Source organism: Oryctolagus cuniculus, chromosome 18 (genome assembly GCF_964237555.1).
Source record: "Oryctolagus cuniculus chromosome 18, mOryCun1.1, whole genome shotgun sequence".
NCBI classification, from domain to species: domain Eukaryota; kingdom Metazoa; phylum Chordata; class Mammalia; order Lagomorpha; family Leporidae; genus Oryctolagus; species Oryctolagus cuniculus.
Window position 1 is genome coordinate 23,200,326 of NC_091449.1, and position 26,536 is coordinate 23,226,861.

The 26,536-nt window shown below is 57.5% G+C and overlaps 1 protein-coding gene across 5 annotated transcripts in view; it reads right to left on the minus strand.

The window, feature by feature from the left end:
* Positions 1–1,177: 1,177 nt before the first annotated feature.
* Positions 1,178–26,536, minus strand: part of LOC138843235 (USP6 N-terminal-like protein) — a 42,620-nt gene continuing 17,261 nt past the window's right edge. The window contains exons 3-7 of one of the 5 annotated variants that reach the window (XR_011384255.1): positions 11,075–20,584; positions 9,283–10,492; positions 8,216–8,845; positions 3,215–7,132; positions 1,178–2,840 (exon numbers count right to left, since the gene is read on the minus strand). Coding sequence is in view for 1 of the 5 variants with exons in the window: in XM_070063263.1 (XP_069919364.1) it covers positions 20,399–20,584 (186 nt within the window). In the remaining 4 variants the exon portion in view is untranslated. The other 4 variants (XR_011384253.1, XR_011384252.1, XR_011384254.1 and 1 more) reach the window with 4 other exon arrangements.

Consider the following 26,536-nt stretch of genomic DNA (forward strand, 5'->3'; position numbering starts at 1 on the left):
GTGACACAGGCCCTCCAACCACGGCTGTTCCTATTGTGCCGATCTGTCACCGAGGTCACGGGCACTCACAGCTGCTGCTCTCCCACCCTGACCCAGTTCCCACAGGGCACAGCTGAATCTCAGGCATTGCCTGCAGGGTCCTGAGTGGGTCTCTGCCTGGGGCTGGGGGCTGTGGAGCTGCCTACGCTCTCCAGGAATACGGGGAAGCTTGCTGCCGCTGGGCACCGGGGTCACAAACTGGAGCAAACTCGTTTCCATGGAACAATTTAATACAGACTCAGCACCACCTGAGGGTGGCGGTGGGGGAGGGGGCGGGGAGGAGGGTACAGTGGCTCCTGGCACGGCTGTTGTCTTCCAGTGTCAGGGTGTCCTGGCCCCAGGAAGAGCCTGGGCGGTGGGGGCTCAACCAAGTGCATAGGATGCCGTGAAGACACACGGAAGGCTGCTGCCCAGCCTGGGCAGGACAGATGGTGGACTCGGCCTCTCTTCTAGGAGGCACCCATCATCCAGGTGCCCCACAGAATAAGAGGTAAGGAGGCCTCTGGCCAGGGAGGGCACGCGGGCCTGGTCTCCCAGCCCAGGGCTGGCTCTGCCCGGCTCCAGCCCGTGACTGTCCCCAGAGTGCGTGGGGCTGCCATGCCAGTAGGGGGGAGTCTTCAGCTGTGGCCCCCAGGCGGGGACAGCCTGCATGGGCCCTGGTTCCGGGGGCTCCGAGGCCCGTGGAGGAGCCCACATCCACAGGCCCTCCCGGCTGCCAGCGTCGGAGGAGTCGTCCTCCCTGTGCTCTGGCCCGCTCAGGTTAGGGAGACTGGCGCACTGGCACAGGCCTCCCCACCTCGAGCACTTTGGAGACTCCGTGGGGCTGGCAGAACCTGGAGACTCTGCGGTCCCCACAGGGGAGCCCAGGCCGAGGGGCTCTGGGCTGCCTTCCCAGCTCTCCTCCTCCTCCATGCCTTCCCTCTTGGTGATGCGGAGGCCAAAGCTTCCTGGAGGACGGATCATCACTGCACGGGTAGCGGGACCCCTGGTCTGCTCCCACACTGCCACTGTGTCCTGAATGGTGATTTTGGCCTTCGGAGCAGTGGGGGCAGGAACGTGCATCTGGGGGACGCGTGCCTGCCCCAGGGGCCTGCTGCACTGTTCGATGGCCTTGGCTGGAAGAAGAAGAGACACGGTTTGCTTCTCCACAGCCCCCGTCTGGCCTGCAGGGTGCCTGCCCCGACCTCATCCTGGGGTCCCCATCACCACGTGTGACGCTGAGGACTCTTCCAGGCTGCTGGCCCCAGACGGGAGGGTGTGTGCAGCCCGGGCAAGGGGAGCCCTGGGACACCACCGGCTCCTCCTGCACAGCCCCACAGGGTGGATGGCCCTGAACTCCTTGCCTCACTCTCATCTCTGGGGACCCAGGCACCAACTCAGGACCCCATCACCTACCCCACCTGACCTGCTGCGCCCTAACAGTGCATTGGCTGATTTCCCGCATCTGAGTCTCTCCTACATGGCTGGAAAGGAACTGAGCCTAAGATGATGGGGGTGAGAGCTGGGGCTGTGGGGCAGACATGGAGTCCGGTTCAGGACTTGGGGACAGGGAATGCAGTTTCTAAAGAGGTGGCAGGGGTGCCCTGTGTCCTCTGCCCCTGGGCCACTGTCTCTTTCCTGGTGAGACTGGGCTGTCACCGCTACTGTCCCAGGAGCACCCAGGGGAGGCAGCACCTGGAGGCACAGTGGGGCCTCCCCAGTGCCTGGACAGCCTGCACCTGGGCCCCCACTTAGAGCCTCTAGAGCTGGGACAAGCCCATCTCTGCTCTGCATGGGGACCCAGGCGCTCAGGTCCATGATGGCAGCAGCAGCAGGGGATGAGCACGGGGACCCCTCCCCACTAGAGCCCAGAAGCCAGCGATGCTCCGGGTCCCGCTGCCTTCTGTTGGCCCGAGGCTAGGGCTGCAGAGCCCACACTCTTGTGTTCTGCCGTGGGGCCCCCAGCCCTGCCTCTGTGCCCAGCCCTGCTCGCAGGAGTGCACTCGGCCCCCACAACTGGGCTCAGGGCACCTGGGCCTTCCAGGGGTTCTCAGATGGCTGAAGGGGATCCAGTGCCGGTAGCCTTTACATCACTGCACAGGGTCTCCCACAGCCCCACCTCCCTCTAGCCCTGCCCACATGCAGGTGGGAGCCCCGCCCACCCCTGTCCTAGGAGGGTCCTGTGTGCAGACAGCTGTGGTCATCGGGCCAGGAGCCTGTGTGGGGTCAGTTGGGGAGGGGCCCCCTGGGCAGGCAGGGCCACTTCTCATCTTGCTGGAGTGGGGGTCCAGCTGTGCTCCAGGCTCCTGGGGGCACTGAGCCAGGGCACCTGCTCCAGACCTGGGCAGGGTAGCTCAAGGCGGGGCCTCCAATCCACTCCAGAGTGGGGGTCAGCCGAGGAGCCAGAGCCACAAATGTCCTGAGGACAGCTCCACGGCCCGGCCCCAGAGTCGTGGGGGGAGAGCCGGCACCCACAGGAGGATTCTGGGAAGCTGCCCGAGGCCCTGCCAGGCCATGCTGACAGAGCTTCAGAAAGCAGAACTGCTGAGCCCGGGGAGGACAAGGAGGACCAGGAAGAGGTGAGGCCCTGGGCGGGGATGTCAGGGCCTGGCACTCCCACTACTGACTCCCCCAAGGGAGCATGGGACGGGGCCGTGTGCTGGACTCACCTTCGGGAGGCAGGAGGCACTGGAGCTTCCCCAGCTCACGCATGGAGGCCCGCAGCTGCCTGATGACCGCGTCCTCGCTCAGAGACCAGGCCTGCTTCAGGGTCACCTGCAGGAACTCCCGGAGGTGGTCCCGGGGCATCTTCAGCAGGCGCTCTAGACATGGGGGTGGGTGTCAGGCTGGGAGGGGCCCTAGGGATGGCGCAGCCACCATGGCTGCTCCAAGCCCTGTCCCAGCACCAGACATGGGCTGCAGACACCCTTGGACACCCTTGGGTGTCACACCAAGCACTAGAGGGACTGCTCAGGGGCCAATTTCCAGTGCGATGACCCTGGCCACTTCTCCTTGTGGTCTGTGGGGGCCTGGGATTGGGGATGCAACAGGGGGATTCTCAGTGCCCTCCTGAAGGGAACCCAGGCCTCCCCAACCCCCTCATCCCTCCCTCAAGTCCTGCTCACGAGGGACAGGCAGGGGACCCCCAGCTCCTCCGTCCCCAGCACCCGGGCCTCTGTGGGCCCTGAGGACTCACTGTTATGGATCTTGAGGGCCGTGTATGCCATGGCCGGGAGCACGTGCTCGCCCTCCAGGATGTATATATCCCATATTCTCAGAGCCAGGGGGAACGGCACCTGGGGACAGAGGCATTGGAGGACCCGCCCATCAGGGCCTCAGCAGGGCCCACAGGGGTGGGTGTGCAGTGTCACTCCCCTAGGACAGAGGGAGACTCCAGGAGGCTGATCACACAAGAAGGCCAGAGCTCCTCCTGGGAGGGGAGGGGAGGCCATGCCTCATGGCCACATCCCTGCCCACTCAGCGAACCAGACCCAGAGAGGATGACCATGTCCTGTCCTGGACCCTGGGGGTCTGCACACTTTGGAAGCCACACTGGAGATGCCAGACACCCCAGGGACCTGGGGAGGGGTCAGCCCTTGGGCTGTGCTGCCACCAGCCTCTGCCTCGGGGGGTCTATGGATCTCCTGCCTCTCACTGTAGGGCTCTGGCCTTTGCCAGGCTCTCTGGATAGGTCCTGGTGGGACCTGTCCCCTCCTTGCTGGCTCTGAGGCTCAGCCTCAGCTTGGACCACCCTTAGCAGGGCTGGACAGGGCCTGCCTGGTCTGCACAGCAGGCTCCCTCCTGTGTCTGCTGGGGCTGGGGGAGCTCAGAGTCACAGGCCACCAGCACCAGAGAACCAGGCACTGGGGCAGGAGCTTCCCTGGGCAAGGGGTCCCCGGGGCACTTACCCCATCCAGGAAGCACTGGATGTACCAGTGGGTGGTGGAATCCTCCAGGCACACACCCTCCTTCTCCTAAGAAAAGGCAGAGGCAGAGGGGGCTCAGGGCCCAGGGCCCAGGGCCCTGGCCTGACTCCCTCTAATCTGAGCCCTGGGGCAGAGCCCCTGGGTGCAGGAAGCCCAGCAGCAGGGGCATCCCCCCTCCCAGCCATGCAGGTTCCTGAAGGGACACAGGTCCCTCCTTCCACTCTGCTCTGGGGACAGCGTCTCCCTTCAATCTACGCCAACTCTGGGGGACCAAGTGCTGGACAACAAACCAACACCCAAGCTGCCGTGGACCCCCGTAACCAAGGAAAGTTTTGGTGAGGATGTGGCCTCCCCTGGCTCAGGAAGCAGTCCCATGAGCCCAGAGCCCCCAAGAGGAGAAAGGAGATGCTTAACTTACCAGGTGTTTCTCCAGGGAGGGGAGCACGCGATGCACAATGAGCCCCAGGTGTTGCTGGAATCGCTCCAGTTTGGGGGTGTTTGGTTTGTAGAAACCTGAGTAGAATCAGCCACACCCTCATGTGAGAGCCTCCTCCTAGGAAGGCTGGAGAGCCCCAGGCCTGGGTGGGGTGCTTCTGAGCATTGAGGGTCAGGGGAGGCTGGACCAGGGGCAGGTGGGGATGAACGTGGCCAGGGCAGAGGATCTGCTTGGGAGGTGGGTGCAGGTGGGTGACTGTGTGCAGCCCAGGCCTGGCTGCCCCCTGGAGCCCGCTGGGGTGGGTGCAAGTCAGACTGGGTGCCTCCTGACCATTCCAAGACTCAGGAGCGAGGAGGGGTGACCCTACAGGGGATGCTGCCTTCCACAAGTTCCCTGGGTGTGGCTCTGTGCTTGAGAGTTGTGTACGGACGTGTGAGGCAGAAGAGTCAGAATCGACCTGAGTCACTGGACAAGGACAGGACCCCTTGTTCTGAAGGTTCTCACACCCAGGATGGCCATGGCCAAGCTGCAGGGCCTTTGGGTGGTGGTAAAAGAAGGGGGCTGGCTCAGTCTGGGAGGCCTCTGCCAGCCCTGGCTTCTAGGGAGCCCCCCCCCCCCCACACACTGTGACACTGTCCTGCACATTCAGGAGCCAGTGAGGGCCGTGCACGGACTTGCATGCACTGGGCCCCACACGCCATCCACCTACCGTGCATCGCGTGCTTCCTGCTTTCCATGAGCTGCACCAGGGCCCAGAAAGCGTCCTCCTCGGGCATATACATGAGCAACAGCGCCACCACATGGCTCAGACCCTGGCTGTAGCCCACCTCCTGCAAGATCCCAGAATACCTTTAGGAGACCTCCCCTGGCAAGAATGATATCCTAGGATGGCCCACCTCTCAGGCAGATCAGGGTCACCCACTGAAGGGTCCAGGAAGATTTAGGCACAGGGAGCCCCTGTGCCTGAATCCTGCCACTTGGTGTCAGCTGCCCAAGAATTGGAGCCCAGAGAAGTTCTCCAAGTTCCTGGAGGGAATCCTGCAGGGCCTGAGCTTAGGCAGCACAGGGGGAGAGCTCAAGTATGGACACCTGTTACCCCCAAGATGTCAGCATGGGCCAGGTTGCTGTGGGAATCCAGATCCATGCCCATGGAAGCTTCTGGACCCCTGAGCTCTGCAGGTGAGCCGGTGGCCCTTTCTCACATGAGGAAGAAGTAAGCCAGGAAGTGCTACCAGGACCGGAACAGGAGGTGTGCCTCTGGCATGGGTGCAGGCCTGGGCTTCCTGAATGCCAGGCCCCCCTGGGAACCAGGGCACCAGGCAGGGTTGGCCAGTGGCAGGTCAGGGGGGTGGGGATGTCCAGGCCTTGCTGGGTCACCCATGGAGCCCTGCGCCTGCTCCACTCATGGGAAAGTCTGAGTGGGTGGTTGTGGCAGTGGCGCTGTACAGAGTGGGATTCAGGCCCATGGGTCCAACCACAGGGCTGGTGGGTGTAATGGCATCAGTGGGACCCAGAGCAAAGTCGTACACCTGATCTGCCCTGCCTTCGCCCCCCGCCCCACTGCGTGGAATGCTAGTCCTGGGAGGGGCATCCCAACACGGCCAAGCTCCTGGGGTCTGGAGACCAGCCCAGGAGAAGGCTGCCTTTCTCCTCCCAGAACTTGAGGTTGGGTCCAAGAGGCTCAGAGCCTGGCCTCCACCGCTCTTCCTCAGAGCTGTGGATGAGCGAGGCCCCCTCAACCCAGGCTGGGATCTTTGTGACCAGGGGTGCCCTGCAGGGACTGCCGGGATAGCACCTGCGCTATGATCCCAGAATACTCACAGGATTGTAGACGGAATAGGCCATCAGTATGTGGAATAAGGCCTGTTGGCTGGAAGAGAGAGGACAGAGGCCGTGTGTCTTGTGCTGCCGAGGCTCTCAGTGCAGCTCTGCCTAACAGAGCCTGACAGCCACACGCAGGGCCCGTGACACTCTGCTCATGCGCAGTGACGTCGTCAGGGCACCTGCGTGTTGTCCACCGTGTGGGTGAGCGCCGCCTGCAGGGACACGCACACCTCCCAGGGCGCAGTCACGTGCACTTTCATTTCCCAGGTGGGTGTTCAGGGCACAGGTGAGCGTCCCACTGTGGGAGTGCAGTCCCGTGGGTCCAAGCTGTGCAGAGTCAGCCTCCCATGCACGTTCAGCCTTGTAGGGAGCAGCACCCGGTGTCCTCAGTGGTTTTAGTTCCCCCCTCCCACAGCTGTGCGCTGGTGCCCCTTTGTGGTGTAGGGAATAAGTGTGTGTTCATGCGCTGAGGAGGTGAAGTGTGTGTGCTTTCATGAAGGGTCCCCCCGAGCCTGTGTTCCCAGGGTACTGGGGGGCTGCCCACTGCTTCCTTGTGACTGAGTTGAAGGGCTCCTTGAATATTCTGGAAACAACACCTTTATTAGTTAGATTGCTACTATTGTCTCCCCTGGTGTTTCTTTTCATTTCAGTCTCTCCACAGTGTCTTGGGAAAGTTTGTGTACTATAGAAAAGGCAAGTTTGTTTTCTGTGCTCAATGAACTGTTTTAGGCTTGCACCCAATCTTCCCTAGGGACCCCATGTGCCCCAGGACCCTTGCTCCTCCCACCCGCGGGTCCTCCCCAGCCCAGAGGCCTCACTTCATTCCGTAACGTTCCCGGAACATGAGGTGGTTTCTGAAAGTCCATGCGATGGCGGAGTCGATGTGATGGAAGTGAGTGGCGCCCAGCCTGGCCAGCTCTTTCATCTCCTGCAGGGCAGGGACAAGGGGGAGGGGCAGCCTCAAGAACTGCACAAGCCCCATTGCCACACAGGGACCTCAAGTCCACGTCAGCTCTTCTGGCTGACAGGGAGTTCCCTGCAAGCGCTCATTCCTTTCTGGGTCCCACCTTGAGGGAGGGTCATGGGCTCCCTACTTGCCTCAGTGCCCACGTAACCCTGACGGTCAGCAGCAGACAGGGGCTCTGAAAGGTCCCTGTGCACTCCCCCTGCCTGCCTCAGCTCTCAGCACAGACACGGTCTGCCCCCAGCCAGGCTTCTGAGCCTCCTAGCTGAAATCTCAGGCCCTGCCCTCCAGGAGTCAGCCACAGCCTAACCACTGCTCCATGCTGCCCCCTGCTGGAGGGGCCCATCTCCATCTTGACATTGCAAGCCACCCTTGGCTTGGAGCTGAGCCTGGGCAATGACTGTCTCCAGGCCCAGCTCCCAGGGCCAGCCCCAGACTGCAGACTTGGGGGAGGCAGGGTGGGAAACACAGCTGGGCCCTGCTCCCTGATGGCAGCCAGGGGCCATGAGAGCCAGCTGCAGTTGACTGCCCTCTGCTCACACCAGTCCTCACTCCCTCCTTTCCCAGAAGCATTGAGAGCTGTCTGACCATTGGAGCGGCCTCTCCAGGCAAGGGCAATGCCAGGGGCTGCAAGTCCATGTGAAGGCAGGGCCAGCTGTGGGCAGGCCTAGGTGAGGGCCGGCCAGCTGCGGGCAGGCCATGTTAGCACAGAGCCTGTGGGGCTCCCTACCTCACACCATTGTGATCTCATCCTGGGAGACCCCCGCCCATCAGGGACCAGCAAGTCCTCTCTTCTGGCCGTATGCCAAGCTGCCCAGGTGAGCTCAGCAGAGAGCAGGTTAAAGCCTCTGGCACAAAACACACCTGTCCAGTCCCAGCTGGGTCTGAGGAGACGTGGAGGAGGCACTGACTAGGATCTAGGGAGAGGAAGGCAGGATGGGGAGGAGGCTCCCGAGGGCTCAGTGAGGGACGGTCCTCCACGGAGACTCAGGCTCCTGAGCAGGCCCGAGCAGGCCGGGCCCCCTTGGGCTGAGTGCAGAGCCGTACCGCGTATTTGCCCGCGTTCTGGGCCTTCCTCTTGTCCACCTCCAGCATCACGGCCCACACCTTCCCGCGCACCTGGGCAGGGATGCCTTTGTAGATTCTGCGCTGAAACTACAGGAGAGAGGAGGCTCTGGTGAGTGTTGAACGTGGCCACTCGTGGAGGCAGCGCAGGGTGAGACAGCAGAGGGAGAAGCCAGGGGCTCCCTGTGTATTGGCAGAGGGAGTATCTGCCCAGATGGGGGCCTTATGACCCACAGTGACTGGAGGGCCAAGGGCTCAGGGGCACCGGCTCTGCCGTGTACGGAGTGGCCGCTACAGGGCTCCTGGAACCACGCCTGCCCTGCATCCGGGATTGTCTTCAGCAGTGACTTCAGATTTTCTACCAGGACAGTGTCCTGTGTGTATGGGGAGGTGTGCCCATGACCTGTGTCTCTAGGGACTGGACAGTTGCCCCTGGGCATCTGAGAGGCAGGCGGTGCCTGGCACAGGAATGGGCACTGCTCAAACCCCAATTCAGCTCTCAGTGTTCCCGAGGGGCCCTCATCGCCACGGTACCTTGTCACTGCCGCGGTATTTACTATGGTTCTTGATCATCTTTATCCACTTCTGGATCCTTCTTACCTCCTGTTTACGCTGGAAAACGAGACAGGATGGCGTGAGCCCAGCTTGGGGCTCTGAGAGGGGCCCTCGGATGCAGCTCAGGAGCTCTGTGGGGGCTCAAATAGAAGGAGCCAGAAAAGGCACAGACCGTGAGCCCCAGATCTTCTGTCTGGGGGAGCATCGGTGGCCTGGCCTCTGACCCGAGCTGCCCCGTCTTCAAGGAAGAGCCCCTGAGCTCCAGCCAGGTCACTCCCAACCATGCCAATGAGTCAGGGCGGCCGACAGCAGACGCCCCTGAGCTGTGGCTCACTTCTGGGACAGGTGAGTGTGGTAAGATGTCAGCAGGTGCCGTGTAAGTACCGCATCGCGGGACCTTATGGCGCTCCCACTCACCACTGCCGAGCCCCACGTGCCCCTCCGCCCAGCTCTGCTTTCAGATGACTGGCCCATGGCCAAGGACTTGTCCTTACCTTTGCCCCCGGGGTGCTGTCCTGGGGCAACTTCTGCTCACTGGAAAGCAAGGGAGGCGGAGAGGTGAGGACAGGACCACAACAGGCACCACGACCTCCCTAGTGGGCCAGGGAAGGAGCAGCTTCATCCTCTCAGCCCAGGGGACTGAGATGGGGAGGGAGGGGCTGGTGACCATGAGCACAGGGGGCCTAGGGCCAGGCAGGGGCCCTTGCTGCCAGTGGGGGGCTCCAGGCCTGTCAGAGGTCCACCTTCGTGGGTGTGTGGCAGCCCCCCACAGCGGTTGTGGGGTGGCTGTCCTGAGCAGGGCCAGGCTGCCCAGGGCTGAGGCAGCTATATCCCCACATCAGCTCTGCCCAGGACGTCACCCTGGAACTGACCGAGTCTGGGTGGCCTGCCTGAGAGATGCTCAGTGCTGTGAGTGTGCACCTGGGGCTCGAGGTACCTGGGACCCCCACACCCCTCAGGGTCCCCCACTGCCCACCCTCCCCCCGTGCCCTGGCCTCCTGAGGTCATGCGCCCCACCTCACCCCCTCCTCTGTCAGCCCAGACCCTGACCATCTCTCCACCACTCTGCTCCTACTTATTCTCCAGGTTCTGGCACAACATGGAGGCAGAAGCCCTTATCCCCGTGCTAAGGTGGGCTGCTGAGTCATGCCAGAGATGGCCCGAGATGGCTCCATCCCTCCAGGTTACCGGAGCCCACCCTCCAGCAACGGGGCCTCTCTCCCCGACATCTGTGGGAACAGCCTCCACGTCCGACTCCTGCCCCCAAATGCTGACCAGTGCCTGCCTATGACCACAGCTGAGCTCAAGGTCGGGACCCGGGGACAGGTGTGCCGCCTCATGTTGGGGTTTCTGACCCCAGTCCCGCCCTGGGGTGAGCTGGGGTGCGGAGGACTCACTGCAGGAACCCAAGCCTGTCTGGGACGAGGCAGCCGCCCTCATCGTCCTCTTCTTCGGGCACCAACAGTGCCGCTCCTCGGCGTCCCTGCAGCCGAGAGGGACCCGGGATGAGAAGTCACTGGGGGAGCTGTCCACCTGCCCCCTCCCCCGTGTCCCCAGGGAGGCTGGGTCTGGCTCTCACAGGCACAGTCCTTGAGGCAGGGCCCCACCTCCTCTCCCAGCACCCTGGCCGGTACCTGCTCATATTGTCTGATGAGCGCTGCTCGCTCCTGGGCCCTCCGGGACCTCAGGGCATTCATATCCAATCTGTAAGACACACACGCACATGAGAGCCAGCACCGGGGAGCCCACAGGAATGCTGCCCTGAGGGCTGTCCCCCTGGTCAGAGGGGGGACAGCCACACAGCCAGGCAGGCGGGCACCTGGTGTCTGGGTCCCTGGAGGATGACTTGTGCAGAGCTCAGGGACTAGGGACGGTTGGGGAAGGACAGCCCCCACCTTGCCTCCCCTGCCCTCGGAAAGGACGCTCCTCCCCCAGGCTGGCATCCATGTGTCCTCCAGGGGGCCCAAGTCTACGGGGCTCCCTGGCCTGCTCCCAGCTCCCGCATCTCTGGGGCTCTCAGAGCTGGCCTCCCTGCCCCACGTGATACCAGCTGACCTGACACCTAGTCTTGAACCCATGTCCAGACAGGGACTCACACCCAGGCCCATTCAACACTGGTGACCAGCAGAGCGGGAAGAATGAGAAAACTATACACGCTCTGCACACAGGGGCAGCACTCAGAGCTCCACCACATCACTCATGGAATCCAGTGTGGGAGACCAGGGCCACCCCCCTGGCAGGACCTTCCCCACACCACAGCTCATGCAGAGAGCAAGTGCCACTCACCTCCATCGCGAATCCATGTGATTCTCTGAAATGCGCCTGCTGCCTACACTACCAACTGGTCAGTTGGGCAGTAGACGCACTACTGGCCTCTGGTCGCCTCCCAGCCCAGAGTGCGCATCTCAGTGACTGTGACATCACAGAAGCCTGCCAGCCAATCCCTAGTGGCTCTGCTGTGGCAGGGCTCAGGGTCCTCAGGCCTGGCTTCATTAAAGGTCACCACAAGTGGGGCCTGTGTTCTCCCCAGGGCCCAGGTGAAGAGGGCAGGGCTCTGGCAGAACTGCCCCGGAACCAGGGGTGCCAGGGCCCTCTGCCACCTGCCGTAACGGTCTCAAGTCCCAGGCAACCGGCACCTCCCGCCAATCCTTTCTGCCTCTGCTATTGTATTACAGCCCAACTGTGAAGGCCTCTTTCTTTGAACACAAGGTCGCATAGGGAGCCCCACATAGACCTGTCCCCACACTCGGGGCTGCCCCTGCCATGACCTGAACTGAGACTCCCAGGGTGCAGCCTCCTGTCCTACCACAGGCCCCACCCCAGCACTGCCACCCTCTGCTGCCCCTCCTGCTCTGTTCCAGCCCTTCTTCCCTGGAGTTGTAGGAGGTGGACACAGGGGTCCTCTGGGATGGAGGCAGGGGAGCATCCCGCTGAGCACCTCAAGCCAGTGTGGCCCAGCCTGTCCAGAGCGGGAACCAGGGCCCTGTCCTGGACACGGGCCAGGGCTTCAGGCACAGAGCACTGAGAACTCCTGGGCACCAGCACCTGAGCCGCATGCTGGTAACACCGGGCTGCTGCTGACCATAAGGACAGGGACAGCACCCGTCAGGCTGCAGGCAGGAGTAGCCACAGGCCTGCGGCTCCCCGGGGTGCTGATCGCAAGGTTGCTCCCCCTGGGAAAGTGGCTCAGCCCTCCCCCAGCACCTCCTTGGTCCTGGGCCCCACACTGCACCTAAGCTGCCACCTTATGGCCACAGTCGGTTCTTTTCCCTTCAAGGGCACACTGCTCTGCCTCTCTGCCCACTTCCCTTGCCCTGGCATGGAGACCACAGGGTGCAGGGCCCTGGTCACCCACACACCTGCTGGCCTCCTCTGCGGAGTGTGAATGAGTGCACCGCTGTGTCGTGTCCAGAGATGCTGTCCAGCAACACTTGGGTTTTAACTGATTCTTATATTCCCCCCCCCCCCCCAACTCAGCTTCTCAGCTTTAAATTGCATTGTAAACTCTTTGGAAGACTCACAAAGTGCTGTAAAATAACACAGCGAGTGCTGAATGGGGACCACTCAGCTTCAGCAGTCAGATGTTCCTAATTGGGTGGAAGACGCCCATTCGTTTTCCTTTCTCTGCCTGAGTTCAAACTCCAGATGCCTAGGCTTAGTGTTCTCCACATTGCATTTTCCTTCACTCGGGGGGAGGTTTTTTTCCCCAGAGTCCATGTGCAGGGAGCATGGGTGCATGGGCCCCAAACCAGCTCCTGCATGGACGGGCGCCGGCCTCCTGGGGTGGCTTAGGGTGCACAGGGGTGAGTTCCTATTGTTGTTGCTACAAATGTTTCCTTATCATCAAGGTGTTGTTACATATGTTTAATTCGTGGATCTTGGGGGGTGGTTGCTTCCATCCACTGTTCCCTTCACCAGAGGCCTGCAGTGGCCAGTGGCTGAGGCCTTAAAATAAATAAATCTTTAAACAATAAAAATTAAAGTTCAAAATAAAAGCAAGTTCCTCTACTTCTCTCCCTCTTTCTCTCTACATCTTTGACTCTACCCGCCGCTCCCTGCACCCCCATGGGATGTTGGCCACCATGTTGGATGCAGCACGAAGGCCCTCCAGAGCCGTGAGCCAATCAGCTCGTGTGGCTTGGACATCGCCCCAGTCTGTGGGATTCTGTCACAGCAGCAGAGAGCGGACCGAGACACCTGGTGTCGCCTGTGTCCTCACTGCACATAGATTTGCATCTGTCAGACGGAGTGTGGTGGGACACAGCCCCAGGGTCCCACAGGTGGGGTAATGAGGGGGTCTCTGCTCCCCAAGCCCTCCCGTCCCCTGGGCTCCCTTTCACTCCTGCAGAGGCAGGGGTCCCCCATTGCTCCTCTGTGGAGGGAGCTCAGTGAGCACAAAGAGCAGGTCTCCCCTGGGGTAAGTGCTTTAGACAGAGTTTGTGGCACCAAGAGGGCTGTGGGACCTTTAAGAGGTGGGCAGAGTAGGAGGTTGCTAGGTGAGATGGGGTGGGGCCCTGGGAAGGCATGAGTGCTGGGCTCCCAGAATCAGGGCTGGGCCAGCCAAAGGCAGGAAATGCATCTGGGTCTCCCTCCCTCCTGGGTGATGGAACCCCAGTGCTTGGACCACCACCTGCAGGTGCCACCTGAACCCCCGAGTGTGCATTAGCGGGGAGCTGGAATGGCAGCCAAGGAGCTGGGAGTAGAACCAGGCCCTCTGACTGGGGATGTGGGCGCCCCAATCCGGGACTTCACCGCTGCCTGGAGCGCCCACCCCGACCTCTTCTCTCTGTGAAGCCAGCCCAGGTACAAGTGTGGGAGAAACAGGAAAAGAATCAGCCCACCCTGCCCCCCTCCAGCAAGCCACCGGTGACAGGAGCGGCTGCTATCAGGGCCTCCCAGCAGCTCCTTGGTCACCAGGATGACACAGATGTTCCTCCCGAGACAGCCCTGTGCCGAGTGCCCTCAGTGAGTTGTTACAGAGCAGGGGGCAGGTAGCAGATCCAGGCCCAGAGGGCACAGACAGGAATGCGGGGAGCCTGAGACAGGCAGCAGCATCATGACCACAGGGCTGAGCCACCGCAGACACCCAGACCCTGGGCCCACTGTGCGGGAGACCCCACGCGGGGTGTGTTTGCGGGGTCACAGCTGCGTCCACAGTTGGGGGTTGGCACTGGGACCAGCTGAGGCACGAGAGAGGATTTCTGGATCATGGCCAGGGGCGTTCATGCCCCCTGAGCTTTAGGTCTTCCTGTCCGGTCAGGGACCTCTTCCCACCCCTTATGTCCCTTGGGCCTGGAGGTGGGAGGTCTCATATCCATCTATAGGTGGGCACCACTGCTACCGTGCATGGCCTCACACTGAGCAGCCGAGCAGGTCTCCCTGCAGAGGGCGGGGCAGCAGAGTGGCTGCGGCTGTGCAGTTGGGCACGCGCCCCGGCTCTGAGCCGCAGTGTGCTCACGGTGACGCTGGGACTCTCACTGCCGCTCTGAAGGAGGCTAGCTGGCTATGCCTGGTCAGTGACGCGTGTGTCCTGCGGATCTCGGCCATGCCGACGGAGACCACACACCCCCCCGCCCCGCCCCACACTGCACCCCTGCAGGAACAACACGGACAGCCCTGGATCCAGCCACCACTGGCAGTCACGGCAGCTGGCCCCGCTGCACCGCCCGCCTCCCACACCCTTGCCCGGTGTCCGGTCCAGCACTGAGCCGACTCTGTGCAATGCGGGCTTTTATTGTTGCCTCCTCCTTTGAGAGGCCGCCAGTGCGCGGGGCTGCACCTGCTGAGAACGTAGGCCCAGGGTGGCCCTGGGTCTTCTGGCTGGGAGGGCTCCCTTAACAAAGAGGATCTGAGAAGATTTTACTCTGCAAAGAGAAGTTGGGACACCTGGTGAGGCCGGGGCCCATAGACACCTGCAGGGCGCAGGCACAGGGCACTTCCTGGGGAGGAGCTGCAGCCTGGCACTGGATCTGGGCAGCTGAAGTCAGATCCTCTCCTACACCCTGGGTGCCTGAGAAGCTCTCGTAAAAATCCTTCCCTTGATGAGGAATGGGGGGGAGGTTCTCTGTGGGGGGTGCAGGCGAGGCTGGGACAGGCAGGGGCTACACAGAAGGCCTGGCAAGGTGGCAGTGGCACCGGGGGCCTCCAGGAATGCACAGACCCCAGTCCGCTGGCCCCTTCTGTCTCTGGCACACTTGCAGCCTAGCAGTGCCCATCCCTGCCTGTGCTCCACCTGCAGTCAGGGTTTGGTCTGCTTTTTCCCCAGCTGTCGCCAGGCCCGGGAGGACAGGAAGGGCTGTTGGAGGTCTAATTCCAGGCTCCGGAGCCCCAGATGGCCGTTTGGGGTCCAGGGAGAAGGAAACATGAGGTCTGGGGGTGGAGGAGGGCACCTGAGGGGTCAGGGTGAGTTAGTGAGATTTGAAGGCAGACAGCACCCAGTGGTCACCGCTTGGAGAAGATTCGACTCGGGCGCTGGAGAGGCTGTGGGCAGGGAGGCCAGAGCTGAGATTTTACAGAGGCAGGGCTGCCGTGGGGACAGCGGCCCTGGAGGGTCTTGGGCCTGCCTGGGGGAGCTGAACAGCCATGGAGCCCAGGGCTCCGGGTCCACACAGTCTCCCTCCCTGTACTTGCCCGCACCTTGGGGGGGGGGGCGGCCCCCAACTCTGCATCCTCATCTGGAGGTTCTTCCCACAGAGTCCCAGGCTGGGCTGTGGTGGGCACGAGCAGTGCCCCCTCCCCAGGGCCCCGGAAGGAGCCGGTGTTGGGCCAGGCCCAGCTGGACTCACCACGGCACTGATCGCGTGCCCCTTCTCCTCTGCTGTCAGTTTCCCATCTCGCACTGCTTCAGCGCAAGGGCTGCACTAGCGGGTCACTTTGGTAATTTTGCACATAGGAAATATACTCATCGGAGGGTCCTGACAGAAATTCATAAACAGCTGTCTGCACAGCCGGCAGATGTCACAATCTGAAGAGAAATGGAAGGCATGGGTCACGGCAGGTGCGTCCCTTCCCCCGCCCTGGGAGCCAGCACTGCCCTGGAAAGCTGGCCCCTGCCCCCAGAGCACCCCCAGCCCAGGCGTCCGTGGCTGGCACCCACTGGCAAGAGAGAACAGGAGCCAGGCAGCGCCGAGCAGCACCAGGCAAGCAGCAGGCTTCATGGTGCAGGGACAGCCGCTGCCATCGCGGGGCCCTTTATACCTGCTCTGTGTCCCCAGTGGGGCAGGAGGGGCCTGTCCTCCCGGGGATGGGGGGCTCCACGCCCAACCCAGGCCACAGCTTGCATGACCTGCAGTTGCAGAGGGCGCACGTGTGTGTGTGTGGATAGTGGCCAAGTCCAGCCCTGGATTAACACAGGGCTTAGCTCTTTCTCCCTCTCTCTTCCCGGGGACCTGACCATGGGCCCATGCCTGGGTGCAGGGAAGGCGCAGAACCAGTGGAAACCCTGCCTGGGCAAGGGGAGAAAGCACCACACAGGGCCTCTGGAGCCCTGGGCCAGCTCAGCCTCTCGCACCTTGGCTGGGACCTTGACGACTGGCTGCTGTGACTATGGGAACTGCAGGACACCCAGTGCCAGTGTGGCGGGCAGGCTGGAGCACAGCTCCTCTGCTTCTCTCTTGCACTCACGGCCCTGAAGGCTAGGGGACACGGGGTAGACCAGTTGTCTCTAAACACCTACTTGGCATTTGACCACATTCTGCTCGTTGGGGCTCGAGGGCCCTGGCTGGGCTGGGAGAGACGCCCAGGTCCTTGTCTTCCCGTGGGGAGAACAGAACCAGGACACACAGAGAAGTGCAGCCTTGTCAAAAGGCAGGGGTCGTGCACGACTTCTCCATCTCTTCCCGCACCTGTGCTCCCCGAAAGACGCCCCAGGGGAGCCCAGCTCCCTTCTGTCCCTGGCTTCCCCGCACACACCCTCTCCCACCCTGCTGCCTCTGCCACCTCCTGCCCAGTCTCCCTCCCTCCATGGCCTCCTTCCATTTTTTTTTTTTTTAATTTATTTGAAAGCCACAGTTACAGAGAAGCATTGACAGAGTCAGAGAGCAAGAGGTCTTCCACCCGCTGGTTCACTCCCCAGATGGCCACAACAGCTGGAGCTGCGTCGATCCGAAGCCAGGAGCTTCTTCAGGGTCTCCCATGTGGGTGCAGGGGCCCAAGAATCTGGGCCATCTTCTACTGCTCTCCCAGGCCATAGCAGAGAGCTAGATCAGAAGAGGAATGCCTGGGACTGGAACCACCACCCATATGGTGAGGGAAGTCTTGCAGCTGCAAGTTCACCTCCCCCACACAGGGGAGCACAGCTGGGGCTGGCCGGAAGCTGGCCAGGAAGCAGCAGTGGGACAGGACTCTAGGCGTTCTGACCTGTGATGCCCACATCCTAAGCAGCAGTGGAACCCGCTGTGCCCCAGCACCTGCCCCGCACGTGAGTTCTTGCTGTGGCAGGACTGGGCTGGTAGAGGGAAGCTTGTGCTAAGGCGAGTTCCGCTTCCTTGGCTTGCTCTGCTCTCGTCCACCTGCACACGCTTGCCTTCTGCTGTCCACTGTGGCCAGGAGCAGCAAGAGGGCCTGGTGGGGAGCGCTGATGTGCTTGGGGCTCCCCAGGGTGCAGCCCAGCAGGAGCTGGGAGCCCAGTAGGAGCGACAGCCAGGCTCAGCCCCAGTGCACACTCGCCCCTGCGCGCTCGGGCTCGCCCTCCCGTCTTCAGTTCTCCATGGTTTCCCTCCCTTGTGGAGGGACGGGAGCTCCAGGAACATGAGGGCTGTCAGAGGAGCTGAGGGCGTGGCCTGCTTCTCCGAAGTCTCTAAACAAGGACACGTTCACATGGGTAGGAGAGGACTTGAATAAGTTCATGGATATTAGCATTTAAAGTGCACGGGCCAGGGTGGTGCTAACTTGCAATGATGGCATCCCATAGTGGAGAGCTGGTTCGAGTCCCAGCTGCTCAGCTTCGGATCCAGCTCTCTGCCAACAGGCCTGGGAAAGCAGTGGAAGACGGCCCCAATATGTAGGCCGCTGCTCCCGCATGGGAGTCACAGTTGGAATTCTGGTTCCTGACCTTCGCTTGGCATAGAACTGGACCTCAAGGACTTCTGGGGAATCAACCAGTAGATGAAGGATTTGTCTCTCTTTCACTGTCACTCTACATTTTGAATACATAAATAATTCCATTTTTTAAAGATTTATTTATTTATTTGAAAGTCAGAGTTACACAGAGAGAGGAGAGGCAGAGACAGAGAGAGAGGTCTTCCATCTGCTCATTCACTCCCCAGACGGCCACAACCGCCAGAGCTGTGCCGATCCAAAGCCAGGAGCCAGGAGTTTCTTCTGTGCCTGCAGGGTCCTGAGCGGGTCTCTGCCTGAGGATGGGGGCTGTGGAACCACCCATCTCCCCAGGAACACGGGGAAGCTTGCTGCCGCTGGGCACCGGGGTCACAAACTGGAGCAAACTCCTTTCCATGGAACAATTTAATACAGGCTCAGCACCACCTGAGGGTGGCGGTGGGGGAGGGGGGCGGGGAGGAGAGTACAGTGGCTCCTGGCACGGCTGTTGTCTTCCAGTGTCAGGGTGTCCTGGCTCCAGGAAGAGCCTGGGCGGTGGGGGCTCAACCAAGTGCATAGGATGCCGTGAAGACACACGGAAGGCTGCTGCCCAGCCTGGGCAGGACAGATGGTGGACTCGGCCTCTCTTCTAGGAGGCACCCATCATCCAGGTGCCCCACGGAATAAGAGGTAAGGAGGCCTCTGGCCAGGGAGGGCACGCGGGCCTGGTCTCCCAGCCCAGGGCTGGCTCTGGCCGGCTCCAGCCCGTGACTCTCCCCAGAGTGCGTGGGGCTGCCATGCCAGTAGGGGGAAGTCTTCAGCCGTGGCCCCCAGGCGGGGACAGCCTGCATGGGCCCTGGTTCCGGGGGCTCCGAGGCCCGTGGAGGAGCCCACATCCACAGGCCCTCCCGGCTGCCAGCGTCGGAGGAGTCGTCCTCCCTGTGCTCTGGCCCGCTCAGGTTAGGGAGACTGGCACACTGGCACAGGCCTCCCCACCTCGAGCACTTTGGAGACTCCGTGGGGCTGGCAGAACCTGGAGACTCTGCGGTCCCCACAGGGGAGCCCAGGCCGAGGGGCTCTGGGCTGCCTTCCCAGCTCTCCTCCTCCTCCATGCCTTCCCTCTCGGCGATGCGGAGGCCAAAGCTTTCTGGAGGACGGATCATCACTGCACGAGTAGCGGGACCCCTGGTCTGCTCCCACACTGCCACTGTGTCCTGAATGGTGATTTTGGCCTTCGGAGCAGTGGGGGCAGGAACGTGCATCTGGGAGACGCGTGCCTGCCCCAGGGGCCTGCTGCACCGTTTTATAGCCTTGGCTTCAAGAAGAGACACGGTTTGTTTACCACAGCTCCCGTCTGGCCTGCTCGGTGCTTGCCCCGACCTCATCCTGGGGTCCCCATCACCACGTGTGACGCTGAGGACTCTTCCAGGCTGCTGGCCCCAGAGGGGAGGGTGTGTGCAGCCCGGGCAGGGGGAGCCCTGGGACACCACCAGCTCCTCCTGCACAGCCCCACAGGGTGGATGGCCCTGAACTCCCCACCTCACTCTCATCTCTGGGGACCCAGGCACCAACTCAGGACCCCGTCACCTCCCCCACCTGACCTCCTGCGCCCTAACAGTGCATTCGCTGAGTTACCCACATCTGAGTCCCTCCAACATGGCTGGAAAGGAACTGAGCCTAAGATGATGGCGGTGAGAGCGGGGGCTGTAGGGCAGACATGGAGATCGGTTTAGGCCCTTGGGAACAGGGAATGCAGTTTCTAAAGAGGTGGCAGGGGTGCCCTGTGTCCTCTGCCCCTGGGCCACTGTCTCTTTCCTGGTGAGACTGGGCTGTCACCGCTACTGTCCCAGGAGCACCCAGGGAGGCAGCATCTGGAGGCGCAGTGGGGCCTCCCCAGTGCCTGGACAGCCTGCACCTGGACCTCCACTTAGAGCCTCTAGAGCTGGGACAAGCCCATCTCTGCTCTGCATGGGGACCCAGGCGCTCAGGTCCATGATGGCAGCAGCAGCAGGGGATGAGCACGGGGACCCCTCCCCACCAGAGCCCAGAGGCCAGCGATGCTCTGGGTCCCGCTGCCTTCTGTTGGCCCGAGGCTAGAGCTGCAGAGCCCACACTCAGTTGCCCTTGAGTTCTGTCGCAGGGGCCCCCAGCGCCTGCCTCCGTGCCCACCCCTGCTCACAGGAGTGCACTCGGCCCCCACAACTGGGCTCAGGGCACCTGGGCCTTCCAGGGGTTCTCAGATGGCTGGAGGGGATCCAGTGCCGGCTGGTTTCCCCTTCACTGCACAGGGTCTCCCACAGCCCCACCTCCCTCTAGCCCTGCCCACATCCAGGTGGGAACCCACCCACCTGTCCTAGGAGGGTCCTGTGTGCAGACAGCTGTGGTCATCGGGCCAGGATGTCTTGGGTGTCACGCCAAGTACTGGAGGGACTGCTCAGGGGCCAATTTCCAGTGCGATGACCCTGGCCACTTCTCCTTGTGGTCTGTGGGGGCCTGGGATTGGGGATGCAACAGGGGGATTCTCAGTGCCCTCCTGAAGGGAACCCAGGCCTCCCAAACCCCCTCATCCCTCCCTCAAGTCCTGCTCACGAGGGACAGGCAGGGGGACCCCCAGCTCCGCCGTCCCAGCACCCGGGCCTCTGTGGGCCCTGAGGACTCACTTTGATGGATCTTGAGGGCCGTGTATGCCATGGCCGGGAGCACGTGCTCGCCCTCCAGGATGTAGATGTCCCGCATCCTCAGAGCCAGGGGGAACGGCACCTGGGGACAGAGGCATTGGAGGACCCGCCGTCAGGGCCTCAGCAGGGCCCACAGGGGTGGGTGTGCAGTGTCACTACAGGGGACAGGGGGAGACTCCAGGAGCAGTGACCCAGGATATTGAGGATCTCTGTCTCTCTGCCTTTCAAAGAAATAGCAAGATCAATAGGGGCCTGTGCTCTGTACAGTAGGCTAAGCCTCCACCTGCCACACCGGCATCCTGTATGGGGCCAGTTTGCATCCCAGCTGCTCCTCTTCCAAGCCAGCTCTCTGCTTATGGCCTTGGGAAGCAGTGGGAGATAGCCCAGGTGCTTGGGCCCCTGCACCCCTGTGAGAGAGCTGGAAGAAGCTCCTGGCTTCTGACTTCTGATCAGCTCAGCTCCTGCCACTGCAGCCATTTGGGGAGTGAACCAGCAGAGGAAGACCTTTCTCTACGTCTTTCTCTGTCTATAACTCTACCTCTCAAATAAATAAAATATTTTTATTGAAGGACGGGGTGGAGCCAAGATGGTGGAATAGTGAGGGCACGCACCGATAGTCCAGGAAAATTTAGTTTAATAAAAGTGGAGTTATGGTAGCCTCAGAAAAAGGATCAGGAAAAAACTGCAGAGGAAACTCTTCCGGATCTAGTGGCTGTGACTCGGAGGACCTACTGGGAGAACAAGGTCGCCCACCGCGCGGAAGCCGAGCTGCGGGAGCTGCATGGTCTGCGCGCCAGTGCAGGAAGGGGAGTGGATGTCACACAGACACCAGCAGGGAGAGCAGGGACGCCCAGGGCTCTGAGTCCACACATCGGTGCTGGAAGGGGAGGTGAGCTCAGTAACCTGAGACATTGGCGGGGAAATGGCGGTCAGAATCTAGAGGGGAGCGGGAAAGTTCACCAGACTGACTACAGGAGAGAAGGAAAAAAGGTGTGTGGGGGGGTACTGGTACAGAGGAGTTTCTCTCTCTGCCAACCTTGCAAAGGCAAGCAAGAGACAAAGAGCAGGCATTCACTCTGGATTTAGATAACAACTAGGGAGAGCTAAGGAACTGAGTCACTACAATTCAGTAGCCTAGGCAACCCAGTGGGAGTCCAGAGGAGAAACAGAGCCTGCACAGACTCTTTGGGTAGAAGCCAGAGATCGGAAGCTAAATACCATCAATTCTGCACAGCAGTGCGGTGCGGTATTACTTACCTCCTAAATAAATAAATAAATAAAAAGGAGAGATTTACCACGCATAACCTGAGGGTGTCACCTTTGCACACCCGTAACCCAGAAGAACCAAGCAGAGCTCTCAGGCCACACCCATCTCAAGCCTCCAAGGCTCCTCCAACAGCAGGCAGTCCACTTAACACAGACATAGTATTAAAAAAAAAAAACACACACACACACAGTGACGAAAGAAGAATTAACTATGCCAAGCAACAAACACAGAAATCGAGGGAACAAGATCAACGATGACACTATGATGCCTCCAAATAAACAAAACACCCCAAGCCAAGATTATGAAGATGATGAGATAGAAGAAATGCAAGATATGGATTTCAAAAAATTTATGATAAGAACATTTAGAAGTTTTCACAACACAACATATCAAAACTTATGGGATACAGCAAAAGCAGTATTGAGAGGCAAGTTAATAGCAATAGGTGCCTATATCAAGAAATTGGAAAGGTACCAAATAAATGAGCTTTCAGCACAGCTCAAGGACCTAGAAAAACTGCAGCCAAACCACACCCAAATCTAGTAGGAGAAGAGAAATAATTAAAAGCAGAGAAGAAATTAACAGGATTGAATCCAAAAAAAAATTACAAAAAATCAGCCAAGCGAGAAGGTGGTTTTTTGAAAAAATAAACAAAATGGACACCCCATTGGCCCAACTAACTAAAAAAAGAAAAGACCCAAATCAATAAAATCAGAGATGAAAAAGGAAATGTAACAACAGACACCATAAAAAAGAAATAAAAAGAATCATCAGAAATTACTACAAGGACTTGTATGCCAGCAAACAGGAAAATCTATCAGAAATGGATAGATTCCTGGACACATGCAATCTACCAAAAGTGAACCATGAAGACATAGAAAACCTAAATAGACCCATAACTGAAACAGAAATCGAAACAGTAATAAAGGCCCTCCCAACAAAGAAAAGCCCAGGACCAGATGGATTCACTGCTGAATTCTACTAGACATTTAAAGAAGAACTAATCCCATTTCTTCTCAAACTATTCAAACAATTGAAAAAGATGGAATCCTCCCAAATTCTTTCTATGAAGCCAGCATCACCTTAATCCCTAAGCCAGAGAAAGATGCAGCACTAAAAGAAAATTATAGACCAATATCCCTGATGAGCATAGACGCAAAAATCCTCAATAAATTTCGCACCAATAGAATACAACAACACATCAGAAAAATCATCCACCCAGACCAAGTGGGATTTATCCCTGGTATGCAGGGATGGTTCAACATTTGCAAATCAACCAATGTGATTCACCACATTAACAGACTGCAAAAGAAAAACCATATGATTATCTCAATTGATGCAGAGAAAGCATTTGATAAAATTCAACACCCTTTCATGATGAAAACTCTAAGCAAATTGGGTATAGAAGGAACATTCCTCAATATAATCAAAGCAATGCATGAAAAACCCATGGCCAGCATCCTATTGAATGGGGACAAGTTGGAAGCATTTCCACTGAGATCTGGCACCAGGCAGGGATGACCACTCTCACCACTGCTATTTAACATAGTTCTGGAAGTTTTAGCCAGAGCCATCAGACAAGAAAAAGAAATTAAAGGAATACAAATTGAGAAGGAAGAAGTCAAACTATCCCTCTTTGCAGACAATATGATTCTTTACTTAGGGGATCCAAAGAACTCTACTAAGAGACTATTGGAACTCATAGAGGAGTTTGGCAAAGTGGCAGGATATAAAATCAATGCACAAAAATCAATAGCCTTTGTATACACAAACAATGCCATGGCTGAGAAAGAACTGCTAAGATCAATCCCATTCACAATAGCTACAAAAACAATCAAATACCTTGGAATAAACTTAACCAAGGACGTGAAAGATCTCTACGATGAGAATTACAAAGTCTTAAAGAAAGAAATAGAAGAGGATACCAAAAAATGGAAAAATCTTCCATGCTCATGGATTGGAAGAATCAACATCATCAAAATGTCCATTCTCCCAAAAGCAATTTATAGATTCAATGCAATTCCAATCAGGATACCAAAGACATTCTTCTCAGATCTAGAAAAAATGATGCTGAAATTCATATGGAGGCAAAAGAGACCTCGAATAGCTAAAGCAATCTTGTACAACAAAAACAAAGCTGGAGGCATCACAACACCAGATTTCAGGACATACTACAGGGCAGTTGTAATCAAAACAGCATGGTACTGGTACAGAAACAGATGGATAGACCAGTGGAACAGAATAGAAACACCAGAAATCAACCCAAACATCTACAGCCAACTTATATTTGATCAAGGATCTAAAACCAATTCCTGGAGCAAGGACAGTCTATTCACTAAATGGTGCTGGGAAAACTGGATTTCCACGTGCAGAAGCATGAAGCAAGACCCCTACCTTACACCTTACACAAAAATCCACTCAACATGGATTAAAGACCTAAATCTACGACCTGACACCATCAAGTTATTAGAGCACATTGGAGAAACCCTTCAAGATATTGGCACAAGCAAAGAGTTTCTGGAAAAGACCCGGGAGGCACAGGCAGTCAAAGCCAAAATCAACTACTGGGATTGCATCAAATTGAGAAGTTTCTGTACTGCAAAAGAAACAGTCAGGAGAGTGAAGAGACAACCGACAGAATGGGAAAAAATATTTGCAAACTATGCAACAGATAAAGGGTTAATAACCAGAATCTACAAAGAGATCAAGAAACTCCACAACAACAAAACCAACAACCCACTTAAGAGATGGGCCAAGGACCTCAATAGACATTTTTCAAAAGAGGAAATCCAAATGGCCAACAGGCACATGAAAAAATGTTCAAGATCATTAGCACTCAGGGAAATGCAAATCAAAACCACAATGAGGTTTCACCTCACCCTGGTTAGAATGGCCCACATACAGAAATCTACCAACAACAGATGCTGGCAAGGATGTGGGGAAAAAGGGACACTAACCCACTGTTGGTGGGAATGCAAACTGGTCAAGCCACTATGGAAGTCAGTCTGGAGATTCCTCAGAAACCTGAAGATAACCCTACTGTTCGACCCAGTCATCCCACTCCTTGGAATTTACCCAGAGGAATTTAAATTGGCAAACACAAAAGCGGTCTGCACCCTAATGTTTATTGCAGCACAATTCACAATAGCCAAGACCTGGAACCAACCTAAATGCCCATCAACGGTAGACTGGATAAAGAAATTATGGGATATGTACTCTTTAGAATACTATACTGCAGTAAGAAACAATGAAATCCAGTCATTTGCAACAAAATGGAGGAATCTGGAACACATCATGCTGAGTGAAATAAGCCAGTCCCAAAGGGACAAATATCATATGTTCTCCCTGATCGGTGACAACTGACTGAACACCAAAAAGGAAACCTGTTGAAGTGAAATGGACACTATGAGAAATGGTGACTTGATCAGCATAGCCCCGACTGTTAACAACTTAATACATTATCCCCGTTAGTATTTTTTTTGTCTGTTCTACTTAATATGACTGGTTTAATTCTGTAATTAATACAGTTATTCTTAAGTGTGGAAATTTAACTGAAATGTGATCCCTGTTAAACATAAGAGTGGGAATAAGAGAGGGAAGAGATGTACAATTTGGGACATGCTCAAGCTGACTTGCCCCAAATGGTAGAGTTAGAAACATACCAGGGGACTCCAATTCAATCCCATCAAGGTGGCATGTACCAATGCCATCTCACCAGTCCAAGTGATCAATTTCAGTTCACAATTGATCATAATGAAAGGACTAAGAGTCAAAGGAAGCACATAAACAAGTCTAGTACCTGCTAATACGAACCGGTAGAATAAATAAAGGGGAGAGTGATCCAACATGGGAAGCGAGATACACAGTAGACTCATAGAATGGCAGATGTCCTAAACAGCACTCTGGCCTCAGAATCAGCCCTAAAGGCATTCGGATCTGGCTGAAAAGCCCACGAGAGTATTTCAGGCATGGAAAGCCAAGACACTCTGGCAGAAAAAAAAAAAAAAAAAAAAACCTAAATGAAAGATCTCTGTGAGTGAGATCCCAGTGGAAAGAACAGGTCTTCAAAGAAGGAGGTACTTTTCTCTGAAGGGAGGAGAGAACCTCCACTTTGACTATGACCTTGTCTAAACAAGATAGGAGTTGGAGAACTCAAAAGGCTTCCATGGCCTTGGAAACTCATGACTGGAGCATAGGGAGATTACTGATGCCATAAACAGGAGTGTCAATTTGTAAAGTCAACAACAGGAGTCACTGTGCACTTACTCCTCATGTAGGATCTCTGTCCTTAATGTGCTGTACAGTGAGATTTAATGTTATAACGAGTACTCACACAGTATATTTCACTTTGTGTTTCTATGGGGGTGCAAACTGTTGAAATCTTTACTTAATGTATACTAAACTGATCTTCTGTAAAAAAAAAAAAAAAAGAAATTATCAATTCCCAACTTGACTCTCACTGGGATGAAACATGACAATAGGTCTGATCTGATTTCATCATCATTTAAAAATCATCTATTATTTTTCACTTTATGTTTCTGTGTGGGAGCAAACTGTTGAAATCTTTACTTAATGTATGCTAAACTGATCTTCTGTACATAAAGAGAATCGAAAATGAATCTTGATGTGAATGGAAGGGGAGAGGGAGTGGGAAAGGGGAGGGTTCTGGGTGGGAGGGACGTTATGGGGGGAAGCCATTGTAATCCATAAGCTGTACTTTGGAAATTTATATTCATTATATAAAAGTTAAAAAAAATAAAATATTTT